Raw genomic sequence first — 21,003 nt, 5'->3', positions numbered from 1 at the left:
TTATTCTGCTTTTAACCCATAAAATAAGGCATTGCCTTGATTCCCCTCACGAGATTCAAAATTGATTATGGGTATGTTTGGTAAAAAACTTTTAGGAGCTTCAAGCTTTTAAGAAAAAAGCTCATACTCAATAAAAAACTTTGTTTGGTTGAAGAAGCTTCAAGTTTTTAAGTTTGGAGAAAAAGCTCTATATATATACACGCTACTACTACTTGCGTTTGAGAAAAGGCTACAATCTTTTACATTTAAATTTACAAGTTTGTACTTGAACTTTCATCAACTTTTGTTAATTTATATAATAGTTATATATTTTACCCTTATTCAAAACTAACTACCCCATGATTCTTTAAAAGACCATAACTTTTCCACACATTAATATTTTTTAAACAAATTACATTATAAAAAAGAGCATTTTATTCTCTTTAATTTGAGTATGATATTGCTATACTTTTTTAACTTTAAAAATTAGTATACTACGTGATTATCGGTTAGGATTGGCAACAAGTCGAGTCAGACGAGCTCCAGTCATTTGTAAGACCAAATTAGGGTCGGAACGAACCGACACAAAAAGGGTTAATTTAGTTTGGTTCATGCCGGTATGGTTTTGAGTCGAAAGGGGTCAGGTCATAACATGTTTCAGATTAAAACGGCACCGGGTTAGAAACGTTTCAGATCAAAAAAGGTTGGTTTAAAAAATTATCTATTTAAAATTACTGTATATTTCAGCTTTGTTTTTTGGTTTTCGCCACCGGTTACACGCTTACTACCTTTGCACGAATTAAACGTTTACTTTCAGGTTATGTGTGCACTATTATCAAGTGAATCACATACCGACACTGATTATGCGGTTGATGTTAGGTTGCGCACACTCTGCTGCACCGCTCGGGCCCCCAACTAATTTTATAAAAGCTCCAACTACTCTGTCAAACACCTAAATATATATAAAAAGCTACAGCTAACCGCTACTAGCCACCTGCTTCCAGCTAACAGCTACCGGCTAGTTTTTTCATAACATACCCTATATATTGTTGCCCAAGACATTACTTAGAAGACCATTTTAATTGTATGTTATATTACTATTTTGTAGCCCAATAGGCAACAACCAAAACTTTTTGGTTCGGCCCGTTTCTTTCTTTTATTTATTACTTTTACTGAGCCTACCATAGACGTGTTTGTCTCATTCGTGAAAAAATATTTAAATTCGGTCTTAGTAATGAATTTAATTAGAATTTGTAATTTTATTCTTTTTACTACTTTACTTTATCCTATATGTTTGCTTTAACCAACTAGCTTTTTAAGTTGATAAATAATAAGCTACGTACGTAAAACTTTTTGTTTAATTTGATATTATTACGTTTGAGAGAATTTAGTTAATGAGCTTTATGACTATAGAAAGATCTTGATTAAAAAAAGCTAAAGATTATTAAACATGTTAATTATTAGTTTAATTCAAGATAACAATAATTTAATTCAAGATAACAAGATAAATTATTATTATATTAAGATACAAAACCATCAATTATCACGAGAATATCACCAACCGCATTTTTTTTGAAAAAATCTCGCAAGCAGTCTACCCGTAAGTACGAAACACTAATTAATTCATGATGTTTTTAATTGTTTCATTTTTAGAAAATAGTTAAAAAAAAAAACAGTGTCATTTAAATGCCATAATCATATATAACTCATGTTCTCATAAAAAAGATATCTGGTAGTATATAACATTGGCATGCATTTGTTCAAACACCTCACAGCTATACTTTGAATTCATACGGGTGTCTCTTGTTAAACCACAACACTATCATTCAACAACACAAACTTATTAAAACAACATTTGAGTATAAAAGCGGGTTCCTTATATTGAGGTCTTGAGTTTAAATTTTGAAGAGAGAAAAATAAATGACAAAATGACAAAAGTAGTCCTTTATGTTAGCACGCTTTTTCATTAGATGTCCTTTGGCGAAAGAAATAATAGAAAACATCCTTTATACTTAAAAACTTTATCACATCACGCCCTTTGACACTAACTCCGTTAATTTTTCTCGTTAAATATGGTCAAATGAACCCCACATTGGGGCAATAGTGTATTTTCTCATCCATTTCCCCTTATTTAATAAAAAAACATATGAAAATTTTCAAAATTCATTAAAAAAAACTCATTTCTTCTTTCTCTCTATACAATCTCTTTGTGAATTATGAAGAGTTTATTGAACCAAAACACCACCACTTTGTGGCTGTCACCACGACCACCACCGTCGGGTTGCCACCACCACTAAATAACCCAACCCCGACCTAATGAATCCAACCGAATCCCATATGGATTTGTGCCATCACCACCTGGATCCCACCGGTGAATCCCAGCCGTCCATTTTTGTTAACCCAAATCCGCCAAAAATTGTCAAAAACCTCAATCACCACCGTCGCCGCCGCCGTTGGACTTCTGCCTACCGGAATTTGACTACGACGAAGATTTTGGCAGCTCCACATCCTGCGACGGCACAAACCCTAACCCTAACCAATAACCATAACCCCCAAATTATAAACCCTAACCCTCACATATCATCCCAATTTTACACATTCAACGATGTCGATGGTGGCAGCCGTAGTGGTGGTGGTGACGACGGTGTCGGTGAGGAGAGGGGGTTTGGAGTGGGTGGGGGTTGATCTGCGGGGTAAGGTGGTGCTTGTTGGTGATTAGTGGTGTTGGGAGATGATTAAGAGAATGTGGTGGTTACGGCAGGTGGTGGCGGTGATGGTTATTTGGTTGGAGAGAGAGAGAGAGAGAGAGGGTGAGTGTTTTTATGTTTTTAATTTTTTAGTTTTTAGAATTAACTTATTTATAAAATTACAAACCTACCCTCATGTGCAAGGCACATGACCGGATTTAACGAAAAAATTTAATTGGGTTAGTGCCAAAGGACGTAACGTGCAAAGGATTTGAAACATAAAGTGTGTTTTATGCCATTTCGTTTGCGAAAGGACGCCCATTGAAAAAACGTTCAAACATAAATGACTAGTTTTGCTGTTTTGTCAAAATAAATTCATTCCCATTTCGTTTTCCATCCCAAATAACAATAATGACTATAAATTTTTTTTTTAGTAAAATCAAGGTTTTAACTAAAACATAGTTTTACGGCACTGCATCTCTGACACCCGTCACCGCAACCTCCACAACCATCCATCACCGCCACGGCTCTTATCTATCGCCACTACCCGTCATAAAAACAAATATAGCTTAATTGTGGACCGATTCTTACACTTTTTTTTTGTTATTTTTGAAGCCGTTTATATCATGGCAAAACTCAATTTTGGTTGAAACTTGCGTTAACATGACCCAACCGATACTTCTTTCAAATAATCTATTTTGGCGCGAACTCATTTCGATCAAAAATATGTTGAATATGTTTTTAAGCTAAAATCAGTTGACTCATTCGTCCATTACTTTACCCATGTATCCGACCCAGCATCCACATTTTACCACACTTACCCCTTTTCATAGCGTTAAAAAAGAATATTATTATCTTAGTTAGCACATCTACCTATCTACCTATACTAATAAACAAAAATAATATGGATGATGTGTCATAACCACATTCAATCCTAGGCTTAATTTTCCTTATATTTTCTAACCTCTACTCTCCCTAATCCATGCTATCCCTGAGTCATCAATTTAATTGGCATGACCCATTACTTGTAACCCATATAAAAAAATGTACTTAATGTAATTTAAATCACACTAAGTTTTACTAATCAATTACATCTAATTTTACTATTAGATATAGAAAGCTTCACCATGATTTTTTAAAAAACATATATATAAACTATTGAATATAATCAAATATTGAATTATTAAATTAGTTAAATAATGAATTACAGAACATTATCATATAAATATTAGTAAGATTTGTTTAAATAGATATTTAATCATGTGTGTACTTCAAATTTTGTTGAATAAATACAGTATTTTAAGTCTTACAATTTGTAAAACATTATTTGAGGTTACACGATTGTTTGGTTGGAAAAGACCCTGCTTATAGTGTCACACCCCAACCTAAGGCGAAAATGCCGGGGCGTGATCCGATTGCTCACAGCTCGAAGATACTATCATACGTAAAAAGTGACAATATCTAATTAATTATTTTATTGAAAGAATACACACAATATCCAAATATGACAAACAATTTAAATACATGAATATAAGCTCAAATAATGATTATCTTATTTATATTCTAAGGTTTTGTCTAAGTGTCCAACTTCAATCTTCAATACAAAGCATCATGTATATGCGTAGAAAATGGAGTTTGTCAACATAAAGTTGAGTGAGATGATTACCAATTTTGACACAACAAATAATTATATAATAAATGATAAATATTAAATACGCAAACAACACATGTGATAGTAATCAATCAAATCATAACAAAGCATATATCAACCATAAACACAACCAAAGACTAACCCAAGACTTGCTAGTGTGCCAATGAATCGTTGCCAAGTGAATCAAGCATTGATTACGATGACTAAAGTTGTCGTTTTACCTTCGCCAAGCGAATCGGGCTCCGATTACTAAGACGGTCGTATGATCATACTAATGAGAACTCTATACAAGGGGATATGTTGGACCTCTCCGACAGTGATAGAATATACACATAAGCAAATAGCAATTAGCAGATAGCATTCAATTGATATTCATACAATGATTATGTTTGCAAGTTTGTATATAATATGCGATAGAATATATGAGTAAGTACGCATATGTCCCCAAAACATTTGAAAACAGTTGATAAAATGGGGAATGATCAAACTCACCTTAGTATATATATATGAATAAGCGAGCTAACGAATAAGCGAGTGGTCCACTACACGTCAAACGATATAAGCAATTCAGAATATGAGATTTTAGGATATGGTAATATAAGTAAAAACGAACTTGTTTCCGCTGGAATCAACCCAAACGGAGGTTTAGAATTTAAGTTATGTTTGTTTTAAGATTTAAGCGAGCTGGTACTGACCAGAATCCGAACAGCGAGTCGGAAGTCGGGTTTTGGTCAGTAGCCTTAAAATTTCTTTACAAGAATAAAAGTCTTCTGGACTGAACATTGAATCCGACCAGAAGTATGAGAAAACGTTAAGTCAAACTAGTTGATTATTTTGTCTTTAACGAGTTTTAAACGATTTGACCAGTCAACACCCTTCAACCACCAAAATTGATTGAAGTTTATTGATTAGGGAATGTATATGAATTATTTCTATTTTTACAACTTACCCGGAAAATGAAAGAATTAATAGAAACGATGAGTCAAAGGTCCACACGTAAGCAAAGTCAAATGAACAAGCTTGTATCTTCAACAATAATGCAAAAATCGAAGGATTTTATGAGGCATAGAGAGGCGTGACGGCTGAGAATGCTTCTTAGGGTTTAGGTAAAGTTTTATGGCAGGAGATTAGCGGTTGTTTATATAGGAAAAGCAATAACGAACCATATTTAGTATATTCACTCGTTTAGGAAACCGAATCGAGTTTTAATGATCAAATCAATAGTATAATCAGTAAATTTCATTCTTGGACAAGGTTCAATGAATATGGACATGTATCTAAGCTTTGGGGGATTTCTTGGGGCTTAATTCACTCGATTATGTCCTAAAATAAGCGATTTTGGGCCAAAAACGAACTAGGAATCAATAATAAGCGAAACGAACTGTGCAGGTAGCCCATGGCGCCGCGTGGTGGGCCTAGGCCACCCCACCACGTGGTGCTTCGGCCAAAGAAATGGAAATTTCAGTTTTTGTCAACTTTAGTCCCTATAGTTTGGATTTAGGTCATTTAATGAACTTTTTATGCGTAGTTTAATATTTGAACAACATATAAAGTATAAGGGGCCTAAAGTGAACATTATAAACTTAATAACTTATAAATATTTGTTTTTGATTATCATTTAAAGATCTAAAATATTTCCGGACGGGTTATACGTAAACGAATACGGGTTTGAAAAATCCGAGATGTTACATATAGTTTATATTTCATAGTTTGCAAACAACACCGTTTGGGTTACATGATTGTTCATAAACCTAACAATTTTGTTACACATATCAATATTTCCAAGGGATAATCCGCAGACATCCATTATCATACAATTTGTGACATTACTATTAAATCAATTTTGTTACATGTATCAATGTTATCAAGGGATGGTAGTATATTTTGGATGATTATGAAATCTTGAATAAAACATTGAGATTTGAGTTTATTATGGTTGTCAATGATTGATTTGTGAATGTAGTTTTGAGCTTTTAAATACAACATAGAGATATTAAGTAATTGATGCATGTTTGGTGGGTTTAAATGCTTAATTTATAATCTATTTTGAAGGGGTAATATGTGTTATATTTGAATCAAATGCATCACTTTTTGTGTATAAACCATTAGAGATGGTAAAATGAGTTTGTTACACAAAACAATTATATAGATTAGAGTCTTTGCTTAACATGTTGCAATTGTGACTTTTCATGTTTAATCAGGTTCTGTGACAGCATATGAGATATTATAGCACAAGGTTTGCATATTATGTTAGTCAAAGAGATTTTGGATGTTCGCATAGCATAAAAGAAATGATTTTCCAATGTATTTTCTACCGAATGAGTCAATGAGTTCGGTCAAATCACACCAACTTAAAAAAATGAATTTGGTTATGGTCAAAATGAGTTTAGGTTGAAACAGGAACTTTTTGGTTATGGTCAAAATGGTTGGAGTTAAAATTTGTTTAGACAGAGTGGTGAGCAGTCTCTAATCGAAGTTATCAATACCATGTCAAATGCTTTATACAAAGAAGTATTTGTAATACATTTTTAACATAATCATATTTTTTGGTTTACCTTTAAATTTTTAAAAATTAATTGTTTCAAATAATTCATTGTACTAATTTACACATTGGCACATCTCGTGTAATACACGGGTTAAAAACCTAGTAAAATAATAACGGAAAATCAAAACCATAATTTCCATTGTGTTTTTTAAATTATCTTGTGGCACGTCAATCATTGCAAAGAATTTATGACACGATGCCACCTCAATTTAAACACAAAAAATGGACACCGCAACGCATTTGAATTAAAAAATTTGCATATATTAAGGCATGAATTGATGAGTATGTATGTAAACTATAATTTGACGTATACACACATTCATAGTATGAAGGATGTAAACATATTTGAGTAGTCGGTATCACTTACAAGATAACAACAACATAATTGCGGCCGACCAATTACTTCTTGACCAAGTCTCGGTTTAAACTTTGCCTATCAATGTAAAAGAAATATTTAAATAGACTAGGACCCCTCTTTTAACTATTTTATTTTTCTAATCACAAGCCTTAAGATTAGGTTATTACTTTCTCCTATTATTGAAATTACCTGGCTTTTACCCAACTCATATTTGACCTGACCTGGACAATAATTCATTGATTAGCCACTAAACATAATCTATTAAGAATTTTAGAGTTAGCACTGGCTCAAATGATAAACTCTGCAATTAGGCTATTTGGGCTCATGTCCAATGGCACATCACCCATAATAGACATGAAACACCGCCTTGGGGCGTGCTTGAGGCTTTTTGTGCAGGGATTGAATTAATTTTATTTTATTTCCCAATAAAATGTCTCCGCCATACCATTCTTTTGAACTTTTTTCTTTTAAAAGTGAAATCATTATGAGACCATTACATATATAACTGACTCTAAAGCTTGTCCTTATGTGACAGTGGCGCAACACTCTGCTTTCACTTTTTAGCTAAATCTTTACACACAGCCTTAAAATTCGACATCCATTGGAATACATACCATACGTAAAAGTAAAACTTCACAAGTCAAGTCATTTTCTCAAGTATCTAATTTTTCTTGGTCTTTATAATACTTGCCATGTTTCTCTAGATACACTTACCCTTAATTCAAAATCTAGAAAAAGACAGAATGCTAAGTTGTGAATTCATATTTATAAATCATAATCAATGTTTAATATCGCATTTTTATGTATGCAAACTTGAAACATATATCTAGTTCAGATTTATCAAAATATTGAAAAACGGTATGAACAAGAAAGGCTCATGTATCATTGCATCGTACTACAAATTATCGGTATATGTACGAGTACCCATCCTCACTTGGTTTGACTTTATTGGGCCCAATAACTAATTTAATTAGCTCCACTTAAAAGTCAACAGCAATTTTCAATCACACATATTTGGACCACAAGTGGGCCCAACACGTGTCAACCATCCTCTTGACAGCCGACATGTGTCATCCAATCACAATCTCGTAGTATTTAAAAACCCAATTAACTGAAGTGGACCAAGCCCGGCAATTCTCGCATAATAAAATAAAAAACAACTTTTTACAATGGTAAGTGGACCCATCGCAAAGCCCAAATACGAAATTGGGTTCATTCTTTACCACACAGGTGTCGATCTTGAATTTATGGTTTTATGGTGAAATGATTTCAATTGCTCTATGCTATCGTGTTCATTTGTTCTCGATTACTTCTAAGGTTTAATTTTGGGATGAGCTCGGTATAGGTATCATATCGTACCGATCCTGAATTTATTTTAAAAAAAACTTGATACCGGTACTGATATTGAAAATGCTTGGTTCAGGACCAATACCGTAGGCAGAAGATTCGGTAAATACTGGTACCGGTATTGATCCTGAATTTTCCGATCCTGATTTTCTTAAAAACATAGTGTCGGTATTGAAAAGCTCGGTTCAGTACCTAGTACCATTTGCTCATCCTTAGTTCAACTTGTATAAGTTTCACACTTTCATGAAGAATACCAAAGATTTTGTACAGTCATAATTATAAGTATGGATTTGTTATGTTTGTGTGATTCACACTATACCTTGTTGGACTTAATCTTCTGGGTTAATAATAATCAACGGTGTGTAGGAGTTATTTAGATTAAGTTTAGTTTGAATTTGATTTTCAGATAATAAGTATGATTGATTTTATTTATCTATCTATTAGGTTTTTTAGTTATGTTTTGAGTCTTGTGAGTCTATATAATGAGTTGATGATATCGTAATTAGTACAAGTTAATATTCGTTTTTCTTATAATAGAATAGTGTCGATCAGTGGATTTGATCAAATCAAGTTTCTCTCTTCGTGTTTCCTCTGATTCTTTGATCATGGGCCGTTAATGTTCGTGTTCTTCGTGCTCTGGTACCAATTAATGAAAGCTAGTTGATCTTGATCTAAAATTAGTAGCTTCATATAAAACAAACCAAATTAATAACTAAATAAACCAGTAATGGCTAAACCACTATTATGAATTTTGACCAACATGTGAATTTTAATGATTAATTTCAACAATGAGCACCTTAATAGTTAAAGTTCACGCCGACCTTCAAAACGAAGCTGGATCACTGCCTTCTTTTTGGATCAAATTTGCTTGACCATCCTTGTTCTCCTTACAAGTTACATGGACATTCTTTCGCAAAGTGTTCGTGTTCATTGCACTTGAAACATCTCACACAACTTTTATCCTGCTTGCCGTCTGCTTAACCTTTCACTAGGTCGTCACGATTTGAGCTCCCACAACCGTAATGTTCACACCTTTGCTCCTTAACTTTGCCTTTTCCATCAAGAACGGAAAGCATGCATCTTTCTGCTTTGCATATCACCTTTCTTTTCTAGCTTCGGGATGTGTACCTCAAAGGCCTTCAATCTCCCGGTGGCTTCTTGAAATGACACTGTTTTAAGATCAGTGACCTACTCAATTGCAACCACAATCTGCATGAAATTATCTTTTAAGATCAGGTGGTACAACGGATTTTTCTTAGCGTACCACTTCTTAGTGACTAGTCATCAATTAAATTATCTTTTTCTAAAGTTATTTGTTTGAACTTAAAATATTAATCATACTCTATTCTATTGTACACCAATAAATCTAAACTACCTATTTGAAGACCTTCTCTCTAAGAGATGATTTCTAGAACATATATGTTTTTAAATGCATCTCTTCCGTTTCATTTCCTAATTTAAATGCTTTCTTTAAATCAAACGTTTAATTTTTTATTTGGTTTTTATGTACAAGTGAGTATAAAAAGTATATACTTTAATGTGAATCTTATCTATACTACTAGAATAGTGGCCCGCATTACACATGGATGGAAAAAATTTCAAACGTCATACACATATATATATATATATATATATATATATATATATATATATCATAAGAATTCTTTACATATAATCTAAACATTGAAATTTTTTATATTTAGGTTGATTAAAAAAATGTTAAGTTATGAATTCAAAACTTTAAATGTGTGTTATAAATTGGTTTAAATGTTAATTAGCATTAGAATTAAAATTAATTGATTAATTATGTGAAAATTATAAGTATGGAAAGTCGATGACATGGAACATTAGGTGGACACCCTAGGAGAAGGACAAGTAAACAAATTGGTTTTGCTTTAATATATTAGTTAGATTAAAGCAATACGAGGTTTCTACATGGCATTTAACTAGTATGTCTACATAAGCTTACAACTCATCAATTTTTCATTTATATAATTTCTACATGTTAATTGAATATTAATTTTAAGCATTAACTCCTAAGTCGAAGAAAGTTTTAAAATAAATTGTTATAATAATTATTTATTGGATAATAAAGACTATTAATTGTTTTCATTGTTATTTTTTTTTAAATTTTGATACTTTGTTATTATTTTTTTTGGATTTTGGGAAATTATTTATAAACGTTTGTACCAGATATTTGGATTGAAATGGTGGTTTAAGTCCACAATGTTTGGATTATATTGTTGCTTTATTAAACGCGCGGTTTATTAAAAATTATAATTATATCTCATTGTTATATTCATATTTTTAGCATTTTTTTATGTTGTGTACTTAAAAGTTTTTATAACACACAACGTATGTTATAACATGTACATGTTTACGCTTCATAGTTTACAACATATGTCTTCATAAGATGATGAAGTTTAAACTAATATGTCTTTTTTGTTTCATGGTATAAGTTAGAAATATGTGGCATAAATTAGAACTATGTTTTAAGTTGTTATTTTTCTCTATTTGTCTTTGTATGTTGGGTTCTTTTAATTAAAGTAACAATGTGATACCTTATAATAATAATAATGCTAGATTATCCGACGTTACAATTCGTTAAAATGTATATAACACACATGTGCGTATGCACGCGCGCGCACATACATATATATGTGTGTGTGTGTGTTTGTGTTTGTGTGTGTGAAGTTTTATATATTTTTTGTCCGTGTGTAACACGGGATCTAACCTAGTATTGCATTATGTGTGTATGCATGTATGTATAATGAATGTGTATATATGTATGCATTCATGCATGTATGTATGTATGTATGAATGTATACACACACGTACGTATGTATACGTAGGTGAATACAAATAGATATGTAGCTAATGATTTACATCTACCATGACTATGACTACATGTGTAATGCGTTATAACATGATCATGGAATAATCACGGAAATAACTACTTTTGTAATTTTCTTGTAAATAGAAAAATGTATTAAAAAAAATATTTCAATTTAATTGCTAATTGATTTATAAAAAATTTGCATTAAATAGAAAAGAAAGGGGTAAACTAGGTGTTGTTTGTTTTTGAAGATAAAAAGTGTTTGTAATCTAATTTCATCTTATTTCATGTTTGCAACTGAAAATATGGTCTGAAGGTCTGTAATCTGAAAATATCATACTGTTTATTTTATAAACTGAACATAGTCTATATAAGTTGAAAATTAGTTACCTGTCATACATATCATAGTAGATAGAAGTCATTTAACGTCTATAAACTGCTAAAATAATTGGTGGTTGTGTAAGAAATGTGGAAGTGGGTGGTGGTGAACGATTGGTGGTGGACAATTGGTGGTTCGGGCAAAGTTCATTACACAATAAAAATACGATAAAATAATAAAAGAGACACCGTCATTAGAAATTAAAAAACACATACTAGAAATAAAATAGTCTTACGAATAAAAAAAAACACTTATAGTTGTTCCCTACGAATCTTCATCTTTTAAAATCGTTTCATTACTTCTTCAACTGACACTTGTTGGAGGAATTCCCTTTCAATGTAACAAATGCAAGAATCGTTCATGTATCCACCCCACATCCTATTACGCAAATCCGTTTTCACATTCTTCATTGAAGAAAAGCATCTTTCAACACTTGCCGTTGCAACCGGCAAAACTAATGATAACTTTATTAAATGATAGAATAACGGATAATCAACGTGTAATCTTGTTTTCACCATCATTTTGGCAAGATCACCTAACCCACTCAAGTTGGCAAACCGCTTATCTTCTTTCACATTACTAATGTAGCGGCCAAGTTCATATACAAGCTTCTCATTTTCATCAAAATCAAAATCACACGGATACACCTCGGCCAACATTAACAAGTTTACTTTACTAAAGGCACTCAAATTACAAGACGGGCTCAAAGAACTCATGCTAGTATGCAATTTAGTGGTTACCTCATTAAGCGGTTTCCAAGCTCTTGAATTTGCATATCGAGAACCGTGTTGAAATTATTAATCACATAATGGTGACGATTGGTGATACTCGTCTTCTTTCTTCGATATTTCAGATCAACATACTTGGCTTCCATGTCAACCACTTCAATATCATATTTATCACAAAAGGATGTGACATCTTCCAAAAGCGAGTCAAAACCTTCAAGTAGACAACTTTTTAGGGCTTCATCAATTAACTTAACTTGCTTAACTACATTCAACATATCTTGATCTTTCTTTGAAGTGCTTGACACAATGTGTTAGTAACACCCAAGATGTATTTCATCAGATGTAAATAAAATACAAAACTAAAAGTTTTCATGTATAATTGAAGTCCATGTGCTTCACTTTTGTGATCTGAAAACTCTCCCGAATTTTCAATATATTCAAGCACGTCAATAACACTAGGATATAAAGTAAGCAAACGAAAAATTTTTTTTTTCATAAGAACTCCAACGTGTATCCCCAGCTCTTGCAAGTGACAATTCTTGATTCTTTCCACTTCCGGTTTCAACTTCCGGATTCAATCCCAATCTTTCTCTTTGACCCTCTCTTATCAAATCTATTCTTTTACAAGATGCACCAACAACATTTATTGATAATTCTTTAAAAAATTGAAAATCTCATGATGTTTGGTTGCAAGGCCACAACAACAAGTTGAAGTTGGTGAGCAAAACAATGAACATAATATGCTGAAGAATTTTCTTTCAAAATTAAAGCTTTCAAACCATTAAACTCACCTGGCATATTGCTTGCACCGTCATATCCTTGGCCTTTAACCCTACCAATACTCAAACTATGGCGAGCAAATAATTTATCGATTGCAGCTTTAAGAGATAGCGTGGTTGTTTCCATAACATGAACAAGGCCAATAAATCGCTCATTCACAAATCCTAATTTGTCAACATATCTTAAAACCACGGCCATTTGTTCCTTTTTAGAAATATCTCTCGATTCATCAACTAATATGGAAAAGACATCATCACCAAGTTCTTCAATTATCTTCTTTAATACTTCTTCGGCAAAACAATTACAAAGTTCTTTTTGGATGGATGGAGACATCATTTGGTTATTTCCGGGAGCATTACCTAATATAACCTTACTAATTTCTTCATTTAGTTATCCAAACACTTTTAAGAACTCATTAAAATTTCCTCTGTAAAGAGATTCTTCAGATTCATCATGACCACGAAAAACTAACGAGCCATTCAACAATGCATCGGTAAGTCTAGCCGAAGCATGTAATCGGATTCTATATTGTTTTCTATGTATATCTGTTCCTTTATCAATGGCCACATGTATAGATTGAGCTTGGTTAAGTAAGTCTCCCCCGTTTTTACGCGCTTTGCTGTGAAAACTATTGCACTTACCAACATGATTGCTAAATTTCTCCCGACACCTATTCCAACATCGCAATCCTTCACTTAGAAATGCATCATTTTGTCCACTTTCCTTAAACAAGTAACAATGCAAACAATACACTTTATCCGTTTTGACACTATATTCCAACCAATTTCCATATTCACTAGTGTACCATTCTTCATTAAAACGCCTTAATTTACCACTAAAATTTGTTAGAGAAAAACCATGCCGGGTTGGTTAACACGGACCTCTAAGTACGTAGATATGCCCGTTTAATTTCATCTTTTTTATTTGGGTGATAAGATGAAATTGGTTGCTTTTCGGATGGATCCCATGGAAGATCATCCAAATTTATTTTTAACGGTTTACTATTTGAAGATGATGATTCAAGGTTCGATAGTTCTCTTTGGAAAATCTTGTGATGTTCATAATACCTACAAAGCAATAATTACAAACTAACAAATTAAAAACTAAGAAACTAACAAAAGCTAGCAAACTAACAAATTAAAACTAAATTTAACAAATAATTTAACAACTAACAACATAAAAAACAATTAACAAGGATAAGTAATTAGAATTTAACAAATAAACGTGAACATACATTCTAAGTAGGAGGATTCGAGCTTAGAGGAAGAGTAGAAGGCTGAAGGAAGGAGCTGTGTGGAGTGTGGGCGTGTGGTTGGCCAGGAAAAGAAAGGGGTAGCGGGTAACGGCGGTGGGCGGTGGTCGGAGAACAGGCCAGGGCGGTGGGCGGCTGTATGTGTGCGTGACTCTTGAGAGGCAGTGGCTGCCTATTGTCATATGTGGTTACTGGTAAAACTTTAGACCCTAATATGATATAACTGTTAAGGCTTAATAAAAAAAACAGTTAAAAAATAACGCATCGTGTCCGGATCGAATCCACGACCTCTCCCTTACAAAACCAAGTTTTTGCCAGCAGACCAGCGCATATAGTTGAGATTAAGGTGGTTCCTTCCTAATTTATAAGGTGGTTCATATTATATTTTCTATATAAAAGTACACTATTATTTCGAAACTCGGGTGGTTTTGAGGAACCACCCCCTTTTTACGTAAAGGTTCCCCTTTTATGTAAATCTGCCGCAGCTACAATTAAAAATAAATATGTATATAAAAGATAAACCAAAATGGGAAGAATGTGAAAAAAATAAGACGACACCCTTCTATCTAAGAAAAATTGGTGAAAAAGTTGATGTGATGTAACAAATGAAGAAATACATGGGGAATTGACGGGTCCCCCCACTCTAATAGTATTCAATGATGCAATCACTCCTTTGTATATATATAACTAGATTTTATCCCTCCGTATTACGAGGGTTGTTTTACATTATTCGTTTTTAATATTTATATATGTATATTTGGATTTTAATTTTATTTATTATAAGAAAGTTAATAATTAATATACTTGAGGTTTGATGATGAAATAGTATCACAAATAAATGATATGTTATAATCCGGTCTAAAAGCTATCTGGGTTTGATGATACCCATTACCGATTTATTTTCTTTATTATAAAATTGTTTCTTAATTATACATAATATCTTTTTTTTAAATAAAATAGGATATTAATTTTTAGTATACTTCTTTATTATAAAAAAGTTAATAATATACTTAGGGTTTGATGATGAAAGGGTTTCATAAAAAAATAATATGTTATAACATGTTTAAAAGCTATCTGTATTTGGTGACCCATGACCCGCTTATGTTTTTTTATTATAAAATTGTATATTAATTATAAATAATATCTTTTTCTTTTTAAATTGCATATTAAATTTTAGTATATCCCTATTTTATTGGATTTTCCTATCAAATAATTGGTAAGACTAATTTTTAATTTAATGAGATGTTATAACCCATTTAAGAGCTATCTGGTTTTGGTAAGAGCCATACCCATGAATTTGGGTTAAATCAATGAGAGACCTCTATTTAAAAATCAAACAATCTGGTGCCTTCCATAAAAGGGGGGAGCGACCACATCACGACACGTAAAATTTTAGGGTTTTCATTTATATATATTATAGATTATCAGGATCTTAAACTTATCACCCAAATAAGTGTGTTTTCATTTCTTTGATGACCTTGGAGTGAAAAGGATTTATTATTATTTTTTTTAAAGACACATTTTGAGCTTTTTGAATGAACCAAATAGTCAAGTATATGGGGAAGCAGAAATTTTTTCTGCAAGTGGACGTGGGAGGAATCCATGTTTTGTAGATTATGTGATAACTAGGTTAGGTAGCTGTGTAGTATATGAGTTGGAATAGATAAATTTATTTAAATAACAACATAATATCAAACAAAAAAATTATATTCAACAGATATATTATATGGCAGAACAAATTACATATTAAATAATATAAAAATAAAAAGTCGTTAGAAAATTCATAAATCCCTAAATATTTTCTTATACACAATATTTATGGTTTTATTTGTAACTTTACTTTCTATATCAAAACTTAGTATTTTCATATTGTTTGTGCTTTTAACTCTAGATAATGCAACGTATAATTGGTCATGAGTTAAAATAAACTGTCACAAAACAAAGTAACCATCTATAGTGGCTGATCGCTTTTATTAATCTTTATTACAAAACAAAAATAAAGTGACAATTTCATTCTTTGAAATTAATCATTTTATCTGAAGGTTGTAGGATTTTTTTTTTTAAGAATAAAAGTGTGAGTTCCAGTATTCCTTTCGGATATGATTTCCGTTTCTATAACACGGTTATCATATTGTATTATCACATGTATTTTAGTTTCATTGCATAGACCACTTAAGCAACATCACTTCAAAATCGTCTTTTAGGACTAACCTATGACTTGGCAACATTAGATTTTGGGTATGTTTGGCAAGGAGCTTTTAGGAACTTTTAGGAGCTTCAAGCTTCTAGCTTTTAAGAAAAAGCTCATACTCAATTAAAAGTCTTGTTTGGTTGAATGAGCTTAAAGCTTTTAGGTCATGAGAAAAAGCTTAAAGCTTAAGGCTCCAACTAGTAGCGTTTAGAAAGAGCTACAAGCTTTTAGTATTTTAATTACTTAAATAACCTTCCAAAATAATTACATTTAATATTATTGTTTTTTAGTTATGCCCATTTTGGTCATTTATACATTTTATTAAAAGCTCCAGCTACTCTGCCAAACACTTAAATATATCTAAAAGCTACAGCTTCCAGCTACAGCTACCAGCTTCTAGCTACCAGCCACCAGCTAGTTTTGCCAAACATACCCTTTGAGGCGATTTAAAACATCATGAAACTAATACTTTCTTGTAATGTATAATTTTATGTCTGATAGATACCATCTGAATAATGATAATATTTTAAATCTTCCGGAAACATGGATAGCAAACGTTTGCTAATTTCTTGAACGACCTCATTTTTTGGTACAAGTACAACTAGTTTACTAAAGAAATCTATATTTTTGAAATATTTAATGATAGAAGGATATACAAAGTCAATTTATCATCTAATTAACAGTGTGCTAATATCTAGCATTTGTATTTACAAGGTAAAAAGTTGTCTCATCCACCTGAAAAACCAAAACATGTAGTCTAGTGTTTATATTTTTTTGTGGATTTTTAAGTCAATTAAAAAAAGAAGTTGTAATGTCTTTTTTTTTAAAAAACCAACCCGTTGACCAGAACTCATTCTAATCATAAACTATTTTGACCTGAACTATGTTTGATACTTTAACCAAGTAAAGAAACCCGCTCGCTTAAATTAACATAAACGCTAAGAATACATCAATAGCGAATTGCATTTTAAGGGCTGGAAAGAAAAAAAACTTGTAATTTAGTAAATATCATATATTTTTAATAAGTTAAAGTTTATTAAAACTTTAATTGTAAATTAACCTTGCCTCTTCATTCAATAATATCATTTTTTATAAAACCTCAATATTAATTAACTAATATAAAATATTTAAAATCTTAATTTTTGGAATCATTATTCAAAATGAACGTGAAAATTGGTTACTTAAAAGCACCTAATATTAACAACTAATACAATATATTTATATAAAACAAAATATATATTTATGATGTTATTAGTTTTTTTAAATCATAAAAGAATTATAAAAAGAAAAAATGAAATATAAAATTATTAATAAGAAAGAGAACTGTATTTAATATGAGAGAGATAAGGGAAAACTTTGTAAGGATTATCATGGTGATTACATGTGAAACTTAGAAAACTTTGTTTATTATATAGTATAAATATGGGAAAGAATAGGGAAGCTTTAGATTGCATTTAACACCTCTAACCTACATATTCAAGCTATTTAACTCATGATTTTAAGTCACTTATAATGGTATTTGCATTGAAGACATGAAGACAATATCTTTTGTGTCAAGGGCACCATCTATCACTACAAGAAAAGAAAAGATACATATCTTGACAGGAGCTTTATCGGTGTCATCAAGATAGCTAAGGATATACCAATGACCTATCCTCGAAATAGGATAGACGATTTTCTTTTTTTGCCAAATTGAAACTTGAAACCGTGTTTCGACAACAAGTTGTCGAGACAACAATTCCCCAAATACTTTCTAACGCTTTAGCTTTTGGAGGGATCGGTGAAAAAGGTGTCAGCCAATTAGAAACCTTGTCTTGAGGACATGGGTAAATTATTTTATAATTTACCTTTCATTCTTTAACAAACGACGTAGTTTTTTTTACCCTATATAGATGACTTGTCTTCGATATAGGGTTAATTGTTTTGTTTGTTTTTCTGTTGGTGTTGTTTGCGTGACTTAACAAAACGACGTCATTAACTCAACGACTTGTTGTCGAGATAGGTCACCAATCTTTCCACCTTCAATTCCGGAAAAATAAATTCGTATCAATTGAATCCTAGCGTCTATAAACTTTAAGGGTGTCGGGATGTTCATGTTAGGGGTGTTGTTCGGGTAAAACTTTCAGTCTCCGATTGTTTGAGTCGGGTTAATTGGATTGTTCATGTCTAGGGCTGTTCACGAGTCGAGCCCGAGTCGAGCCAGGGTGTTTTCGAGCTCGGGCTCGAAATTAAACGGGGTAACTTAGTTAGGCTCTAGCTTGATTTTGAAGTTAAACGAGCTTAAGATCGAGCCAACGAGCCGAGCCATGACTCGAGCCGAGCCAGAGTCGATTTTGGCTCGGTTACAAAAATGATCCAAATCCGTTTAGGATGTTTCAAATCAACTTTTTATAGCTAGTTTTAATCGAGCTTTTTTCGAACGAGCCACGAGCCCGAGCTTCGAGCCTCGAGCTTGTTGAACAGCCCTATTCATGTCAGGTTAATCTTTTAGTTCTACTGTGCAGTGGACCAAAATGTCATTATTGATAGGTTTATGATAATTAAGTTGCTAACTACCCTTTTGTTGGACACTAACTATCTTCAATAATACTACCCAAAAAGGTTTTCCACATTTATAAATTTATGAACTTTTATTTTTTATATATGGATTTATGTAAGTGTTTACATGTGTTCGACTAGTTAATTGGGTTGTTTGGGTCTAGTTAATCGGGTGGGACATTTTGGAACTTGACCCAAAAACCGACCTGCTTATGGGTTGTTTAGGTTTTGGGAGATGCAGGCCAGGTTAATAAGGGTTGGGTTTAGGGTTGTATTTTGGGTGAACTTGGCTCGGGTGCGAAAAAAAAAATCCCACCCCACTTCATGTTATGACTTAGAGAATTCTCAGCTCGTTCCCTAAAAGTCTATGAGAGAGATTTGTAAATTAAATGTTATGGTTATGAGTGGTTGTGAGTAGAAGAGAGAGAAAATGTTATATGTGAAAGTTAAATTTGGGGTTTTACTGTTCAAACCGTATAATTTTTTAATATTTTCTTAAAGTGGTTGTGATTGGAGGAAGAAGAAAAGATAATGATAAAGGTATAAAAAATATTGTTTAATTAAACATGAGAGAGAAAACACAATGATTTTTAGTATAATTATATGATACATATAGATATATAGTAGAGAATGGCGGAATGCTTTTAACATTTCAAAATGAGAGATTTATTTGATATTCAATATGGTATCTCCTCTTGTGATATTTTATTATGTACCGAATATTTAAAACGAGTGAAAAGTTAAAATGTAAAGGGAAACAAAAATGAGAAGTGTGAGAAGGATTTGTGACAAAAAAAACCTCTAAAAAAACTAAAGAAAAAAAAAAATCATAATTTAAAAATATAATAAAAAACAAAAAAATTTAAAGAACTAAAATGTTTCTTCGTCATTTCTGTTAAAAAACGACAAAAAGACTTAATGACAGGAAAAATGACACAATGATGAAAATAATAAACAAAAAACATAATGATAACTAAAAAAAAACACAATATAATAACAAAATATAACACAATATCGAACAAAATATAGCACAATGCTGAGTAATCTAACACAATATAAAAAAAGACACAATGTCAAGTAGGAAATACACAATCAATACAAAAAAAAAACAATGATAAATAAAAAGATACAATGATTTTTTATTTTTAATTTTTTAGAACAAGGAAGATGGTGGAAACAATTTTTGTGTTTTTACTTTTTTCATTTTTTTTATTAAATTTTGAGTTATTATTTTTTTATTATTATTTTTAGGGATTTTTATATGGCTGCAAATCCTTCTCTTCTTCATTCTTATTTTTGTCCTCGTTTATAGAATAACATGACCCTTAAGACGAATAGCAATAAGGTTCAGGTTATTCTACAATGGGAGATAAAAATGAGAAGGATTTGTAGTCACAAAAAAAATTCTAAAAATAATAAAAAATTAATAAAAAAATTATAATTCAAAATTTGATAAAAAACAAAAAATATAAAAACACAAAAATGTTTCCGCCATCTTTCTCGTTCTGAAAAAAGAAAGAAAGAAAGAAAGAAAAAACTTGAAAAAGACATAATGTTGAGGAAAAAAGATCATTATGTCTTTTTATTTATCATTTTGTTTTTTTTTGTTTTTTTTGTCGTTAATTGTGTCTTTTTTCCTTAACATTATGTCTTTTTTTCTTGATATTGTGTTATAACACTCAACATTATGTTATATTTTGTTCGACGTTGTGTTATATTTTGCGACCTATTG

The 21,003-nt window shown here is 31.7% G+C and overlaps 1 protein-coding gene across 1 annotated transcript; it reads right to left on the bottom strand.

Moving 5' to 3' along the window:
* Positions 1 to 9,626: 9,626 nt before the first annotated feature.
* On the bottom strand, positions 9,627 to 12,498 carry LOC143619525 (uncharacterized). Its single transcript, XM_077091431.1, has 2 exons — positions 12,082 to 12,498; positions 9,627 to 9,755 (listed from the first exon to the last, which is right to left on the bottom strand). Exons 1-2 carry the CDS (start codon positions 12,496 to 12,498, stop codon positions 9,627 to 9,629), a joined length of 546 nt encoding a protein of 181 aa, XP_076947546.1.
* Positions 12,499 to 21,003: the final 8,505 nt, after the last annotated feature.

Source organism: Bidens hawaiensis, unplaced genomic scaffold (genome assembly GCF_021521415.1).
Source record: "Bidens hawaiensis isolate Kalapana, Puna unplaced genomic scaffold, B.hawaiensis_p1.1 tig00002477_1, whole genome shotgun sequence".
Lineage (NCBI taxonomy): Eukaryota > Viridiplantae > Streptophyta > Magnoliopsida > Asterales > Asteraceae > Bidens > Bidens hawaiensis.
Note: the sequence above shows the minus strand (reverse complement) of the source record. Positions and strands in the feature narration are given on the sequence as shown.

Bases quoted from the DNA above. Each gene is read 5' to 3' on its own strand.
- LOC143619525 (XM_077091431.1), bottom strand. From the start codon at position 12,498: ATGAGTTCTTTGAGCCCGTCTTGTAATTTGAGTGCCTTTAGTAAAGTA. The intron at 9,756-12,081 runs GTAATGAAACGA...GCAATTGAGTAG, and splicing joins AACAAGTGTCAGTTGAAGAA to GTCACTGATCTTAAAACAGT.